This window comes from Schistocerca nitens, chromosome 9, assembly GCF_023898315.1.
Source record: "Schistocerca nitens isolate TAMUIC-IGC-003100 chromosome 9, iqSchNite1.1, whole genome shotgun sequence".
Lineage (NCBI taxonomy): Eukaryota > Metazoa > Arthropoda > Insecta > Orthoptera > Acrididae > Schistocerca > Schistocerca nitens.
The window spans coordinates 37,408,943-37,425,078 of NC_064622.1; the positions used below are offsets into that span (position 1 = coordinate 37,408,943).

The 16,136-nt window shown below is 42.9% G+C and overlaps 1 protein-coding gene across 1 annotated transcript; it reads right to left on the reverse strand.

Annotated features, from left to right (window-relative positions):
- Positions 1-6,040: 6,040 nt before the first annotated feature.
- LOC126202986 (uncharacterized) lies at positions 6,041-15,663 on the reverse strand. The gene is made up of 2 exons (XM_049937176.1): positions 15,518-15,663; positions 6,041-6,507 (listed from the first exon to the last, which is right to left on the reverse strand). The coding sequence occupies exons 1-2, from the start codon at positions 15,524-15,526 to the stop codon at positions 6,157-6,159; spliced, it is 360 nt and encodes a 119-aa protein (XP_049793133.1). The 5' UTR covers positions 15,527-15,663; the 3' UTR covers positions 6,041-6,156.
- Positions 15,664-16,136: the final 473 nt, after the last annotated feature.

The window sequence follows — 16,136 nt, forward strand, 5'->3', positions numbered from 1 at the left end:
TTAAAATTATTCACATAATGGGGTTTCTTGAAGAAACACATAATGACTTTAAATTAAATACCGTTTTTGTAATTTCATTTACAACGTCATGTAAAGTTTTCCATTGCTCCAGTTCATTTTATAAATTTACATATTTTATGTATCCTTTTTACGACGTTTTATCGATATTTTCGTGTCATTTTGTGATTATATGCCATGCGTTTTAGGTCGTAAAACCCGGGTACTGTGGATACAGGTCCTCTTTCGTATTTGTAAACTAAATGAATTCTCACTAGGGGCAGATGTCCACTGGCCACCCCCCCACCTACCCCCACCCCCCACCCCCCACCCCCCACCCCTTTACAAGCGCCCCTGTCAAATTTCCAATAAACGTGAAGGGGGGAGGGGGAAGTGGACACGAGGGGGTCGCCAAGGTGGTGCTCGCACCCCGGAGACGCATAAGCTAGAGCCGTCTCACGCTCCCCACATCAAAAGGCTCTACGTTGCCATTTATTCATTACACGCTACCTTTCCATATGCGGCGGCAGCTACTTCTAGTACCTACGAGGTTTACTATTTCGTAATTCAGTCGGAAATAATGCTTGTAAGCCCACATATGAGCCATGATTTTCTCAGTGTTTCCGGTTGGGTTAATTTGTGCTGTTTACGGGAAGAAACTTCAAAGTCACCTGAGTCTTCTGGGAAAGTACGCCCTGGAATTTCAACAGTAAACCATACTAATATGCATTCTCTCTTGGAAACTACGTCCTGGGAATTTCAACAGTAAAGCGTACTAAAATGCGTACTGCCTTGAAGCGCCTTCAGCTGGAATCTGATGAGCGTATTAGTGTCGCTTTCGTGTTCAGTAAAGTAGCCTATGACGATGTGCGTGCTTCTTCTTTAGATTTGACCCACTTACTCTGTTAACCCTACCTGGTAATTGTTCTAGGCATCAGAAATAGTATAAAATACGTCGAATGAGTGTTTTGTAGCCTACTTTGTTCGTGGGTCGGCTACATTTCCTTAGGACTCTTGCAATGAATGTCAGCCTGACACCTGCTTCTCCCTACTACTGGTTCTATGTGGCCGGTGAACTAACGTCGTTGAGGATGGGTACTTGTAGGTATTTTAATATTGTTGCTGTGTCGAAAGACTGGCAGTCAACAATGCAGTAGAACAGGTATTACGTACAGTTCGTTTCATTTATGTATGTTGTGGGTGTATTATCAGTCTCCATGCCAGCTTGGATCCCCTTCAGATATTCCTTCACTTCACTATGATTTTCTGCCGTTGCGACTTTCCTGTATGCATCTCAGTTCAGTATTCTCTAAACTTTGAGGTACACTATACAAGTTGACATGTTTGGCTTGTAAGAAATCCTGTCTGTCTTCCTTTTGCTTTATTTTTTTATTTACTTTCTTTGAGGTAGGTAAGTAAGAATATCGCAACTTCACTGCCTTGTATTAGACGTCGGGACATATGTGTCGGAGTTCAAAATGGTTCAAATGGCTCTGAGCACTATGGGACTTAACATCTGAGGTCATCAGTCCCCTAGAACTTAGAACTACTTAAACGTAACTAACCTAAGGACATCACACACATCCATGCCCGAGGCAGGGATTCGAAGCTGCGGCCATAGCAGCTGTGTGGTTCCAGACTGAAGCGCCTAGAACCGCTCGGCCACACCGGCCGGCTATGTCTAAATTTCGAATCTCTATACATAGTAATTGATTTACGTATCTGTGTTCCAGAATTGCTTTCCAATGCATTTTAGAAGAATTTTACGCTATTTACTTCCATTACTCACTGTCTTGAAAAGTATACTTTTCGGTAAGACACCATGGCATCTTTAGGGGTGGGATGGCGACACGAAGGAACGACATGTAAAGCAATTCCAACCAGGCTTGGTTCACATAGGGGCGGGTTGGGTGGCACGAGGTGTATGTCCACAATTCAACTTTCTCATGAGAACAAGTTTAATTCGAAATTATCGATTTCTGGAGTAAATTAGGTCATGGCAATAACTTTTAAATGTAAGCTTTCTATTACAATGTATAAATCTATTTTTGAAATATTTCAACTAACTCAGTTTTAAAACTTTCAAAATCATTATCTTAAACAGAGGTTTGGAAAGGGGAATTAGCTTAAATAAAAGTTGACAGCCAACTCAAGAACCAGAAGTACAGAAGTGTTATTTATTGTCAAGAGGTACTACGAGAAATAAAACCTGAAAATCACAAAATGAAAATTTAGACAATATACTTGTTCTGGTGTTGTCATGGTTTCTTCAGATTGATCGTCACTGCTTGAAACGTTGCCAGGACCACATTTTAAACATGGAAAGAAATGATGCTGTCAAGGAGGTATAGAGCTTAACAGGTCAGCCACAATTTTTTTCTTTGCTTCCGTAACGAATTTTCCATCAGAAGAAGCTGTTTGAAATTGACACCGAGCGAAGTTCATTGACAGACGCGAAGCCCAGCTTTCAGAAGCACGTCCTTGTCTTACATGAAGCTCCTGGAACTAAACCTTGTCATTCAGGTTGTATTTATAAAATGTGAATGTTCCATATGTTTTGTCGTGCATGATATGACGCTTTTTCTGCTAGTTGCATTCATTTCCAGCAATATTTTTTTTCTTTCCTCTGACACACTCTTGAAGGTGTTAGTCACAAAACCTAAACGTTGTGTTTCATAAACCACAAACTTATTATTTACAAGGCGGTGGTAGCACACCTGATGGCTATGGGCATTTGGACGTACACAACTTGACTGACTAGGTGCTCAGTAGTTTCCATTCGTATCAACGAACTACTCAGCTAGTACCCACAACCCTTGGGTTATACAAAGATCCGGTCTGTCTAGTTGTGATGAGTGAAGCGAAGCTCATTTTTCACTTTGTGACATACACCATGCGGCAGGCAAGCCGCACGTATGGGGTATGGGTCACTATACAACAGTGTTTAATTTCCAGATAGTGAGACATGTTTTGACTGAAAGGGAAAATAGGAGAAAATCAACGACTATTCACTCGTCCACTGGTTGAAGCTGGTCCGCATCCAAGCACATACCGGTTATCCAAAAAAAAAAAAAAAAAAAAAAAAAAAAAAAAAAAAAAAAAAAAAAAAAAAAAAAAAAAACTGCTCAAATGTCTCTTGGCTGAAGAGACTAATTAGATAGATATATTCAATATTCAGTCACAAAAGTCTTCGTTTAACACAGTTTATCCAGTGTTTTCTGCAAAACAGGAGGTTTACTTGTCTCTCTGCATAATAAGAAGCGCTGATGCAAGACTTGAGGAATGGTCTCTTCTATTGTACAACATCTACACAAACGAGCAACCAATCGGCCCTGATACAAGAACATTTATAATAGAGATGGCACAGTGAGACAAAAGATTTGAGGAAGTGGAGATGAAGTTGACAGCAGGTATTGAAGGTCTCAGCAGATATTATGATGATAACCACCTGAAGCCACATCCCGAGAAACTGGGATACCAGGAGGAAATTAAATATTATCTGGAGAGAGCAGCAGCTATCATACTCGGATATTTCCAAAATACCTGCAAGTAAAGGTCCAGCGTATTTTCACATACAAAAGTGCAAGTATCTATCCGGAATAATATTATCCGTGAACATACTGGGGAGGGGGGAGGGGATAAGCGAGCGCGCTTCACAGCCAAACGTGCTACGTACATCTGCCCTGGCACTGCTTCTCTACAGCAGAATAAGCAGACCAGTATGTCGGCGTCGAAATTCCACCATTGCAAAACAAATGGATACGTCGTTGAGATAGACTGGACTCATTGTGTCTGGCTGCCTACGACGTCATCAAAATTTATCACGTTTTGGATATAGCGCCATCTGACATCCGCAGAAGAACAGTCACAAAAATAGAGAAAAAGAAGCAGGAAATCGATCCTGGCCAACAAAAATATAGGTCGAGGTCAAGGAAGAATCACATGCGCACATCAGCATGAATTCCATCAGCATCTGGAACTCAGCTGACAGAGGTATTGCGAAATTAACTGAAGTGGTTGAGGAACCTGCTGCGGGATTTCACCTGTCATACAAAACATGGAAGGCGCTAAACCGATAGAGGACAAGAGCTTCAGGATTCATAGCCAACAACAGGGAGTGGGGCTTCATGACCGACGATGAGTCCTCTGCGTGTGGTGATCTGCAGGTGCTACAACGTCCCCCAGTCTGCGGAAACCTGTTCTACCCCTGCATCACAGAAGATCTATACGCAGCAAGTGATAAGGTCATAAATACAAAGAGATTCTTGACCAAATGCCTGTTTAACAGAAAATGAGCAGTGCCCGGCAGTACGTTGTTAGTATTGTTTTATTATTTTTAATATTTTGTGTTATCGAAATCTTGGTCAGTGGATATTTAGATGTGCGTGTAGCAATTGAGGTCTTTCTGTCTTCCTTTATTTCTTTTTAGAGAAAGAATCATCAAAGAGTAACATCTGGAATATCTAAACTTCCTCCATATTAAAGTAGCGACTTTTGATTCTATACCTTAATTTCTAATTTATTTCTTTGCAGAACGCTTTAGCCATTTCAGTTGTGCAGTCAGTCAACTGCCAACCGTTTACGAAAAGAGGAGAGAAGTTAATGAAAGTCTACTTCAAACGATGTGTGTTGTACCAAAATTATTTCCAAGTATTTCCATAATATGAACTTACAGAAAGCTGTAGTAATTGTAGGTTAGCAACTTGTATTAATCAATAGAACTGAAAAACAGCCAAAGTTGCAAATTTCACTTTTTATGACTAGTTATAGTCCGGGACCCATTTTCAAATCATCCAGGTAGTGACAATGGTATTCCCCAAAATGTAAGAACCATGTCAAGGTAACAGACATATTTGCACTTTGTTATATGTTTATTGTTGCGGCCACATGTAGTAAGCATGGCTTCACGCAGTGGAGAATGGCAAAACAGCAGCGACCGAGGCGTTGCGAAGTAAGCGCAGCACAGATCAATGTACCGCGGGAGTAATAACAAGAAGCTGCCACCGAGGGCAAAAATGTCCTCCTGCCGGATATAAATAGTGGAGCGCAGGCAGCAAGTGGGAGAAGCCATTAGGAAGCAGTTCGGATCTGAGTACAGGCGTGATCCGTGTCCGAATATTCAATCTTCGTAGGTGACGATTCCGGAATTCAGTTCCAGCTCGCAGGAGTCATCCGTTCGCCGCCAGATATCAACTTCAGCTCTGGGGGTCGGCCCGAGTTCGGTCGGCACCGTGGCTGACTAACTACAGCGAGAACTTCCAGCACGACCGGCCGCAGCGCGGTCTCGGTCACAGGCGCCACCTGGGACAGACGCCCGGACTTCACGGCATCCCGGCCACGCCGCGTGGTCCGTCCATGACGGGACCTCGCGGACATCGCGACTGACGGCTTCCCAGCCGCCAGTGCAGCAGGCATCTGCAGCTGACCTCACGGCGGCGCGGCTGCCGAGCGGCGACGAGTTCATCTCAACCACAGGACATCCTGACTTCAGCAGAGCACTGGTGGTGCGCATAGCGCGCATTGTCGGAGAATCTTCACAGCAGCAGCCAGGCGGAGGGATCCGCAGGGCTGGGCAGCGACGACGAGGGAGAAATTGTAAAGAAAGCTCAATAAATAATTGTAAAACTCCACGCCATCTCAGTCTTTGGCGCAGCCACTGTGTCTGCACTGCAGAAACCGTAACAAGAGGTGCAGAAGTCGTAACAAGTGGCCATCTGCCGTAACATTATGTTTATTATCTTGCCAGATATGGTTCAAATGGCTTTGAGCACTATGGGACTTAACATCTGAGGTCATCAGTCCACTAGAACTTAGAACTACTTAAACCTAACTAACCTAAGGACAACACACACATCCATGGCCGAGGTAGGATTCGAACCTGCGACCGTAGTGGTCGCGCGGTTCCACACTGAAGTGCCTAGAACCTCTCGGCCACAAAGGCCGGCTCTTCCATTATGGTTTGGACCAGTATATTTAGCGGCTAAGTAATAAAAAAAATAATTAATATGCTAGCACCTGATATGAATGAGTGAGTAATTCGATGTAGTAGTGCTAGGAATGTATTTATTGAGGCCATAAAAGTTGGGGGTACAAGACTAAATTCAGATGCAGGCAGTGATAGTTGACAGCAGCAGGTGAACGGCATCGTCGGTCAGCGGGCTAGATCTTCTGGACGGGTAGGTGTCCGTACGGGGCGGCGATGACCGCGGGGGCGGCGGCGCCGGGCACGATGGCCTGCTGCAGCGCGTACTGCAGGCCGGGCACCTGCAGCGGCACCGGCACCGGGACGACGGGCGCCTGCACGGCGGGCACGATGGGCGCCGGCACCAGCGGGCCCGGGTACTGCCGCGACTCGTGCACCGTGTACGCGAAGTTGCCACCGGAGCGCTGCTGCATCACCGTCGACGTCACGGCTGCGCCCGTGCCCGGGTCCATCTGCGACGAGTGCTCCTCCACCATGACCGGCACCGCCGAGGCGGCGGCCACCACCAGCAGCGCGAGGGCGGCGAGCTGTGGGCAGCGCGTGGCACGCGAGTAGGATCAGTACGGCAGAAACCCAGAAAATGCGAATGAGAAGTAGATAAAATTTGTGTGGGAGGCAGATGGAGTTTGTAACTAAACAACAGGGTGGGAATAGTACAAGCACAAATCCAGAAAATGAGTGAGAAGAAAATTGAGTTTGTAACTAAGCAATAGAGTGGAAGCAGTACTAGCAGAAATACAGGAAATGTGTATGGGGGGTAGATGAAATTTGTAACTATGCAACAGGGTGGGAATAGTACAAGCACAAATGTAGAAAATGAGTGCGAAGAAAATGGAGTTTGGAACTAAGCAACAGAGTGGAAGCAGTACTAGCAGAAATACAGGAAATGTGTATGGGAGGTAGATGGAGTTTGTAACTAAGCAACAGGGTGGGAATAGTATAAGCACAAATCCAGAAAATGAGTGAGAAGAAAATTGAGTTTGTAACTAAGCAATAGAGTGGAAGCAGTACTAGCAGAAATACAGGAAATGTGTATGGGGGGTAGATGAAATTTGTAACTAAGCAACAGGGTTGGAATAATACGAGCAAAAATCCAGAATATGAGTTAGAAGGAAATGGAGTTTGTAACTAAGCAATAGAGTGGAAGCAGTACTAGCAGAAATACAGGAAATGTGTATGGGAGGTAGATGGAATTTGTAACTAAGCAAGAGGGTGGGGATAGTACATACACAAATGCAGAAAATGAGTGAGAAGAAAATTGAGTTTGTAACTAAGCAATAGAGTGAAGACAGTACTAGCAGAAATACAGGAAATGTGTATGGGAGGTAGACGGAATTTGTAACTAAGCAACAGGGTGGGAATAGTACGAGCAAAAATCCAGAAAATGAGTGAGAAGGAAATGGAGTTTGTAACTAAGCAATAGAGTGGAAGCAGTACGAGGGGAAATTCAGTAAATTGGCTTTTATGTAGTTGTATAAATATCTGTTGTGAAGGTGAAGTTTACATATCCACACTCCAATGAAAGCGATTCCACCAGAAATTCAGTGAAAGTAATTCTGTACTTTAAAGCCCATGACTGGAGTGGAGGCGCTGTCTAGAACTCAGGACATGAGTAGAAGGAAGAGAATGTATGTATGCATTTTAAAAACTGTGTCAGATGGAGGTAGTCTTTAGCACTACTTTTAATTTTCAAGATGAAAAAATGAAGGAAGTAACTTAAAACCAAATGACGAGAATGGTCTGAGCAAAAGGAATGATAATAATAATAATAACAATAATAATGACAAAATAATAAGCAGAACAACATTATGACTTTGCCGAATGATGTTATAAATGAAACTCAAACGAAAGCAGAGGAACTGAATATTGCCGTTAAAAGAATGTGTGTGAGAAAGAAAGTGGAGTTAAGATCATCTATTACTCAACTTACATCCTCAAAAATGAAGAAGTGGAAAAACTAAGACCAGAAAATTACCTATAAGTGTGATACTCCTTAAAATTTAATTTTTTTCGTTGCGTAAATGATTGCAATAGAGACATTATGTTCCGGGACAAAATAGTAATTTTTAAAAAATCCTTTATTTAGGCTGCTTTACCTGGACCAGTCTGTCCAACTCAGTGCCATCGTAAGTGGCTCGTTATCTGATATCTTAAGAATTATGTGGGAAACAACAATAACGAATAAGTATCCACATTCCAACAACCAAATTTTACACTGTACATTACAATTAAAGTACAGTTTTCGCATCTTTTCCTAAACAATAATGTTTTTGGAGATGACTATCTATTGAACCACATCAGATGTTCTATAATCACATTTCTGAACTAGTGGATTCTTGAACAGGTACATGTGAACCCGACACCATAGGTTAGCCTAGAGTATTTCAACAGTTCAGACGAAAGCTTGGTTGTATGGGATAAGAACAGCGTGCGAATTTGGTTGCTACTCTCACACAATTTAGATTGCCGTTTAAACTCATTGCCGAGTAAATATTAACACGTAACTACAAAAATGAAATATCTTGATTTCTGACGCTTTATACACAGAATTCACACTACAAAACACAGTTTCGAAGACATTTCTGTGTGTTGTTATATTTCCGTAAAAAAAAAATTAAAAGCAAAAAATAGGAAATTTGTGGTAAAGTCTTATGGGACCAAACTGCTGAGTTCATCGGTCCCTAAGCTTACCCAATACTTAATCTCACTTAAACTAATTTATGCTGAGGACAACACACACACCCATGCCCGAGGGAGAACTCGAACCTCCGCGGTGCATATTGAAAGCAGATAAAGCTTATCCATAATGGATATTTTAGAACCCGTGTCTATTAATTGAATGTAAATTCGTAAAACTGCAACCAGTCTCTTTTTTGAACAGTTATTTGTTATTCCATAAACCGGTTTTCGAATCTTTTCAGGTTCATCTTCAGATGGTTTTCTGGAAGTTAGATATGTATATTTATATTCATTAACATGGAATCAGACAAAAAAAATCATATCTCTCGCCCCTACCTGTTTTTTTATAGTTTTATTGCATTCAGAAATTTACAAGTGTGTCTGCATCGCTCATAAGCGTAATCGAATACATAGGACTATACGACTTCATGGAACTGGTAACAGTGCAGTATTAGACATATATGCTGCATAAATCGAAGGTTGCGGCTCTAAAATATTGAACGGTTTGTAATATACCTTCTGACTTAAGTTACAAACGAAATCCGGATGAGACAATCAGAGCAATTTTAGAGAATTTGAATTTTTATTTCCTTTTTTTTCTTCTTGTGCTGCCCACAATATACATGTTACATGTCTTAATACGGCGTCGTAGAGGTAACTAAAAATTGTTAAAATGGCATGATACACCAGAGTTGCGTGAGCGATTCTCATGTTTTGTTCCGTAATCTGTATTCAAAGTCGCTAGCAATTCTTGAACTTGTCCTCGCGAGGCTGAGAGATAGGCAGTCAGTCTTTACAGTAAGCAGAGTTACTTGGTCACGCCACGAATCAAACCCAGATCCACCTCTGACAGCTGGAGTAATTTAAGGCTGTTTATAAGTGGTTTTTATGGAGTGTAATGCGTTGCAAAATCTTAAAAATCCGTGAAATACAGAAGATTCATTTCTGACCTGTCAGGTGTGATCAGTTCACAGATATAACTGAATCTCTCTATTCGTAAGAGTGTGATTGAACGACTTCCTCTTTTATACATCCATATACTTGACACTAACAGTTATCGTATCGTGCATTTGTTGAAGAAAAATAAACTTCCAGTATATCTTGTGTAGCTAGTGGTTGTCCCTTCGGCTGTGAGACTAAAAAAAATCGTACACCGAGTCATATTCCTATGGATTGGAGCGCTATGTTCTGTAGTTTTTGCCGTGTCACATCTAGCTTTCTTTCGTTTGGATTTTCCACACACTTGACCCGTTGCGGGACTACAGCTTTCTGTATATGAAACCGAAAACGTTGTAGGGGAACGGCGCTTAGCAATCAAAAGTGTCGAAACTGGTTGGTTAAAACTGGACATTTTTAAATCAGACTGTGTCATCATGAAAGTCTTCAACTTATTCGGTGCAAAAGAAGGCAGGAATCGTGAAAAGCTAACTGAAATGATACTCTTTTTATTCATTAAAATGTAAGTAACGTACAGTAACTTTTTCGCTGCTGCTAAATCATGAAAATCAAAGGGAAGACTTGACATGTCATACGAGTTCTGGGGAAACAGCGTACAAGTTGCTGATGTGATGTTCTCTACTATGCTACGCCAGTTTTAGGAGGTCTGATAGGTAATATCAAAGGAGTTTTGATACACGGTGGCAAGATCGAAACAGCTCCCTATAAGAAAGAGGAAAATATTACAGACGCTCAGGCGTTTATGCTGAAAAATGAGAAAAAGCCATTTGAGCAACGGTTATTTAAAGGAAGACGGTGCAACCTTCCGTTGAACCCATGGTGCATCTCACGCAAGGACCCTAAGAACAAGATACGAATAGTTATGTTGTGTGCAATACATTTAACCGCCTTGGGTATTAATGACAGCTTCAGCTGAATTTTGGCAGTATTTAATCCATGACATACCGTCTTTTAGCCGTGTTTTGTATTTGTCGGACAAGGAATGTTGGGATAAAAGATTGCGAGCTTTTAATCATATGTCACCAGAAGATGTGGCCTTAATCCCACGGAACCAACATGCAGCTGAAGCGGTTATTAATACCTAAGAGGCATACTCATAGCTGTGGTTGCCCCACCTACAAGGATGTCTACATTTACCCGTGTCTTTGTACCCCAAACGAATATGAAGGAAAGATGATTAAAGTTTAACGTCAGTGATATGTTGAAGACAAACCGAAGTTCTCATGAAAGCGAATCCACCATCTTGCAGGGTGGTTATGATTAAACTTCCACTACTTGAGAGGGTCCTATGAAAAACAAGTGATCGTAAGACAATGAAACTATGTGGAAGCATTTTTAAGGACATGCAGAAGAGAAATAACGAATAACCTGTCGAGGGAAACACATTTTAGTTTCCACATGAGAGGGAAACATATGTTACTTGTGTACCATATTTACTTTCCAGGTTGCGGACATTTCTCAGCGTGACGTGTATCTGCATCCGCGACAGCGTGGATCCGCACAAGAGACGTAATTTCACACTCGTTCGCAGCACTCATGGAAATGTTCAGCTGTCGTGACACAGGCCGTTCACTGCTTCAGTATCGCACAAGACGTCCAGCATTCTCAGCAATGGTAACTGAAACTTCTTCAATTTGTGGTGCAGTTGGCCGTCGACCCCTCCCAAGCGCAATTTCCTAATCGTAAGTTAATTCGAAATTCAGAATCATGTACATCCACAGTGCGGAACGAGGACCTCTCCGTGTTATTTTAATGCGTAGTTATTTGCACAAAGCACAACAATTGTTTTGATAAAGAAACTTCACATGTAAAACCTTGTTCGGGCCCATGTTGACTGTCTGCAAAATGGTTCAAATGGCTCTGAGCACTATGGGGCTTAACTTCTGAGGTCATCAGTCCCCTAGAACGTAGAACTACTTAAACCTAACTAACCTAAGGACATCACGCACATCCATGCCCGAGGCGGGATTCGAACCTGCGACCGTAGCGGTCGCGTGGTTCCAGACTGTAGCGCCTAGAACCGCTCGGCCACCCCGGTCGGCGACTGTCTGCAATTTTAACGCATACTGATGCTAGCGTTTCAATGCTATGTCGCCTTACCAGCACCCGTGCATAACCTTAAGTCATGACTAACACTACGAAAAACACAAAACCTGCAGCGCACAGTCTGAACATCATTTCCATGAAGTTAGACACCCATACGGTAAATCATTTTCTGTTTACACTGGCTCATGGAGCGAAAGTTTAAACTATAACCAAAATATATATACATCAGGGTTACTGTGCTCTATTAACGGCAAAGGCCAGAGTGGCTAATATCAATGTGAAGTACCATCTCCCATGAGCTATGAAGTTGGTCGGGTTGCGTAACATATTCGCAGGTGTACTTTTCATGACATCATATTTAAAGCAAGTCACTTTCTTGCTTTCGCTGTTATCTTTTATTCTGTAAATAAGCACTATATTTCTCTTCTAAGCAATCAGCTCATTTCGACCCCTTTGACCTTATCAAACTACGTCCCAATAAAAACTACTTGGCTTATATTCCAAACATCAAAGTAGATAGCGTGTAATGAAGTACGTAAGAGTTTCACACAACCACAGTAGGTACCGGCACAACTATGAATGGTGGGAAGTCCGTATGTGAAATGCGTCCCATTTATTTTAAGGCTTTTACAACGTCATTAAGGTTTCCACTTCACTAGTTACGTATACGAGTTTTAATTTGTTGTATATGTTGGCACAGTGACACGAACTGTCTTTTTTGGATTCAGACTTGTTCCATTCACGCACGGTACTTGTTGACAAATGCAATGCCAACTTTACTTTTCGTCTTAGTTTTTCCGGTAGTGTTGGTTATCTGTTGACGCTAAGACACAGCAGTACGGATAGATTTAGTTATCAACCGTTGTTCAGTACGCACCTCTTGTACGGCATCGCTGAATGCAGTGCAACAGCTGCACAACGATGCCATGCTGAGCTGCTTCTGCAACGATAGCAAACCCACCACGATATTTCTGTATCTGTTTATGGGTGACTGCAAGAAACCGGACCCTCTCGTATCAGAATAGATGAAACTGCTGGCTATCTGACTGTTCCGAAGGCATTTTCACAGACACAAAGGTAACTGGGATAACAAACGGAATAAGTCGTTTTTCTTGACTCCAGCTACACACTGCAAAAGCGAAATCGCAGATCTCAGATGCAGAGAGGCTAGGATACTTAGCTCTACTAAAAATAAAATGAAGTATAATGTGTCTTTACTCATAAAATAACAGCCCCCGGAGGAAAATTTCTTCGTTTACGTACGATTACGCAATGAGGGTACTAAGTAGAATACAGAAATCTGATAACAGACGTTTCCTACTCTGGAGGAATCAGCATGGGTCTCGAAAAAGACGATCGTGTGAAACCCAGCTCCCGCAATTCGTCCACGAGACTCAGAGCACCATAGACACGGCTTCCCAGGTTTTCTTGACTTCCACAAGACATTTGATACAGTTCCCCACACAAAGTAAGAGCATACGGACTATCAAACCAATTGTGTGATTCGATTGAAGAGTTCCTAGATAACAGAACGCAGCATGGCATTCTCAATGGAGAGAAATCTTCCGAAGTAAGAGTGATTTCAGGTGTGCCGCAGGGGAGTGTGGTAAGACCGTGACTGTTCATAATATATATAAATTACCATGTGGATAACATTGGAAGTTCACTGAGGCTTTTTGCGGATGATGCTGTAGTATATCGTGAGGTTGTAACAATGGAAAATAGTGCTGAATTGCAGGAGGATCTGCAACGAATTGACGCATGGCGCAGGGAATGGCAACTGAATTTCAATGTAGACAAGTGTAATGTGCTGCGACTACATAGGAAGAAAGATCTTTTATCATTTAGCTACAATATAGCAGGTCAGCAACTAGAAGCAGTTAATTCCATAAATTATCTGGGAGTACGCATTAGGAGTGATTTAAAATGGAATGATCATATAAAGTTGACCGTCGGTAAAGCAGATGCCAGACTGAGGATCATTGGAAGTATTGTAAGGAAACGCAGTCAGAAAACCAAGGAAGTACGTTACAATACACATGTTCGCCCACTGCTTGAATAGTGCTCACCGGTGTGGGATCCGTACCAGGGTTGATAGAAGAGGTAGAGACGATCCAACGGAGAGCAGCGCGCTTCGTTACAGGACCATTTAGTAATCGCGAAAGCGCTACGGAGATGATAGATAAACTCCAGTGGGAGACTCTGCAGGAGAGACTCTCAGTAGCTCGGTACGGGCTTTTGTTGAAGTTTCGAGAACATACCTTCACCGAGGAGTCAAGCTATATGTTGCTTACTCCTACGTATATCTCGCGAAGAGACTATGAGGATAAAATCAGAGAGGTTAGAGCCCACACAGAGGCATACCGAGAATCTTTCTTTCTACGAACAATACGAGACTGGAATAGAAGGGAGAACCGATAGAGGTACTCAAAGTACCCTCCGTCACCGTCAGGTGGCTTGCGGAGTATGGATGTAGATGTTTCGAGAAATGGTCACTCCAGTAACTTATGAGGTGTGAACAGTAGGCAGAGGAAGTTTTTACAGGAAAAAAAAGTCTTTGTGAAGAGGTAGTAAGCAAATGAGTAGGAGGTTGCAAAATCATGTTTTTTGATTGATGAAAGTGTATGTATGTATGTGTGTGTGTGTTGCAGGGGTGAGGGTAGGGGAGGTGGGAAGAACACCCTAAAATGGAAAGAAAGAGTATTCGCCAGCAGCTGGAAGGGTAGGTAGAACTTTTTGCCGAATTATAGTCATTTAAATGGACGGCGAATAATGTCTCCTTGCCACCGGATGTTGAAATATGTTGCTGTAAGGTAGAAGAATGCCAAAATTCAGTCGCAACAGAGTACGGGGCTGGAGAATGGGGTATGACACTGAAGGTCGGCTAGAATAAGTTAGCGGAAGATAGTTTGTCCATCAGATCAGAAATTTACAGGGTGGTCCATTGATAGAGACCGGGCCAAATATCTCATGAAATAAGCATCAAACGAAAAAACTACAAAGAAGAAACTCGTCTAGCTTGAAGGGGGAAACCAGATGGCACTGTGGTTGGACCGCTAGATGGCGCTGCCATAGGCCAAATGGATATCAACTGTTTTTTTAAATAGGAACCCTCTTTTTTTATTACTTATTCGTGTAGTACGTAAAGAAATATGAATGTTTTAGTTGGACCATTTTTTTGGCTTTGTGATAGATGGCCTGCAATAGTCAAAAACGTATAAGTACGTGGTATCACGTAACATTCCGCCAGTGCGGACGATATTTCCTTTGTGATACATTACTCGTGTTAAAATGGACCGTTTACCAATTGCGTGAAAGGTCGATATCGTGTTGATGTATGGTTTTTGTGATTAAAATGCCCAACGGGCGTGTGCTATGTATCCTGCTCGGTATCCTGGACGACATCATCCAAGTGTCCGGACCGTACTACACGAATAAGTAATAAAAAAATGGGGGTTCCTATTTTAAAAAAACGCAGTTGATATCCGTTTGACCTATGGCAGCGCCATCTAGCTGGCCAACCATAGCGCCATCTGGTTTCCCTCTTCAAGCTAGACAAGTTTCGTTCTTCGTAGTTTTTTCGTTTGACGCTTATTTCGTGTGATATTTGGCCAGGTCACGTTCAATGGACCACCCTGTATATCCCGGGTGTTGTATGAGACAGCACAAGTTTGCGGTTGTCAGCTGATTCATGCATCCATTAGGGCGGCTGAACAATAAGCAATCGAGTTTTTAAATGCAAAGCGACTGGATAAAAAATGAGTTAATACATACGATGAACAAGAAAAACTTCGTTTTTTCGTTAGTGCACGTAATCCTTCGTTCCACTGAGCGGCCTGAAGCGCTGCTACTCACCTTGAACATGACGGAGCAGATAGGTTTGTCGTCGGTGCTGAGGGACTGACTACCGGCGCCGGGGTCGCGTCCGTGTACTTATAGGTGGCTCTGCCCTGGCGCAGCCAGTTCAAGGCCAGCCGCAGGGCAGGGTGGCTGCACCACCTGGCCGGCGTTGCCAACAAGAAGAGCGGGTCGCCGCTTTCAGAAGCTGCCTCTGGCTGCCTTTAGCGGATCCTGGGCGCCGCCGCAGCTGACGGCGTCGCAGGACAAAACAAAGACGTACCCTCCCTCTAGGGAAGAAGCTCACGACCTGCTCGCTCAACACTGCCAGGCCCGCGGTGGTAAACGTCTCCAGACAGCTCTACTGCGCTGCAGGACGCACGTGGACTCGCAATCAGCTAAGGGGGACACTGACTCAGTCCAGCAGTTACTACTGAAATGCACATACACTACTGGCCATTAAAATCGCTACACCAAGAAGAAATACAGATGATAAACGGGTATTCATTGGACAAATATATTATACTAGAACTGACATGTGATTACATTTTCACGCAATTTGGGTGCATAGATCCTGAGAAATCAGTACCCAGAACAACCACCTCTGGTCGTAATAACGGCCTTGATACGCCTGGGC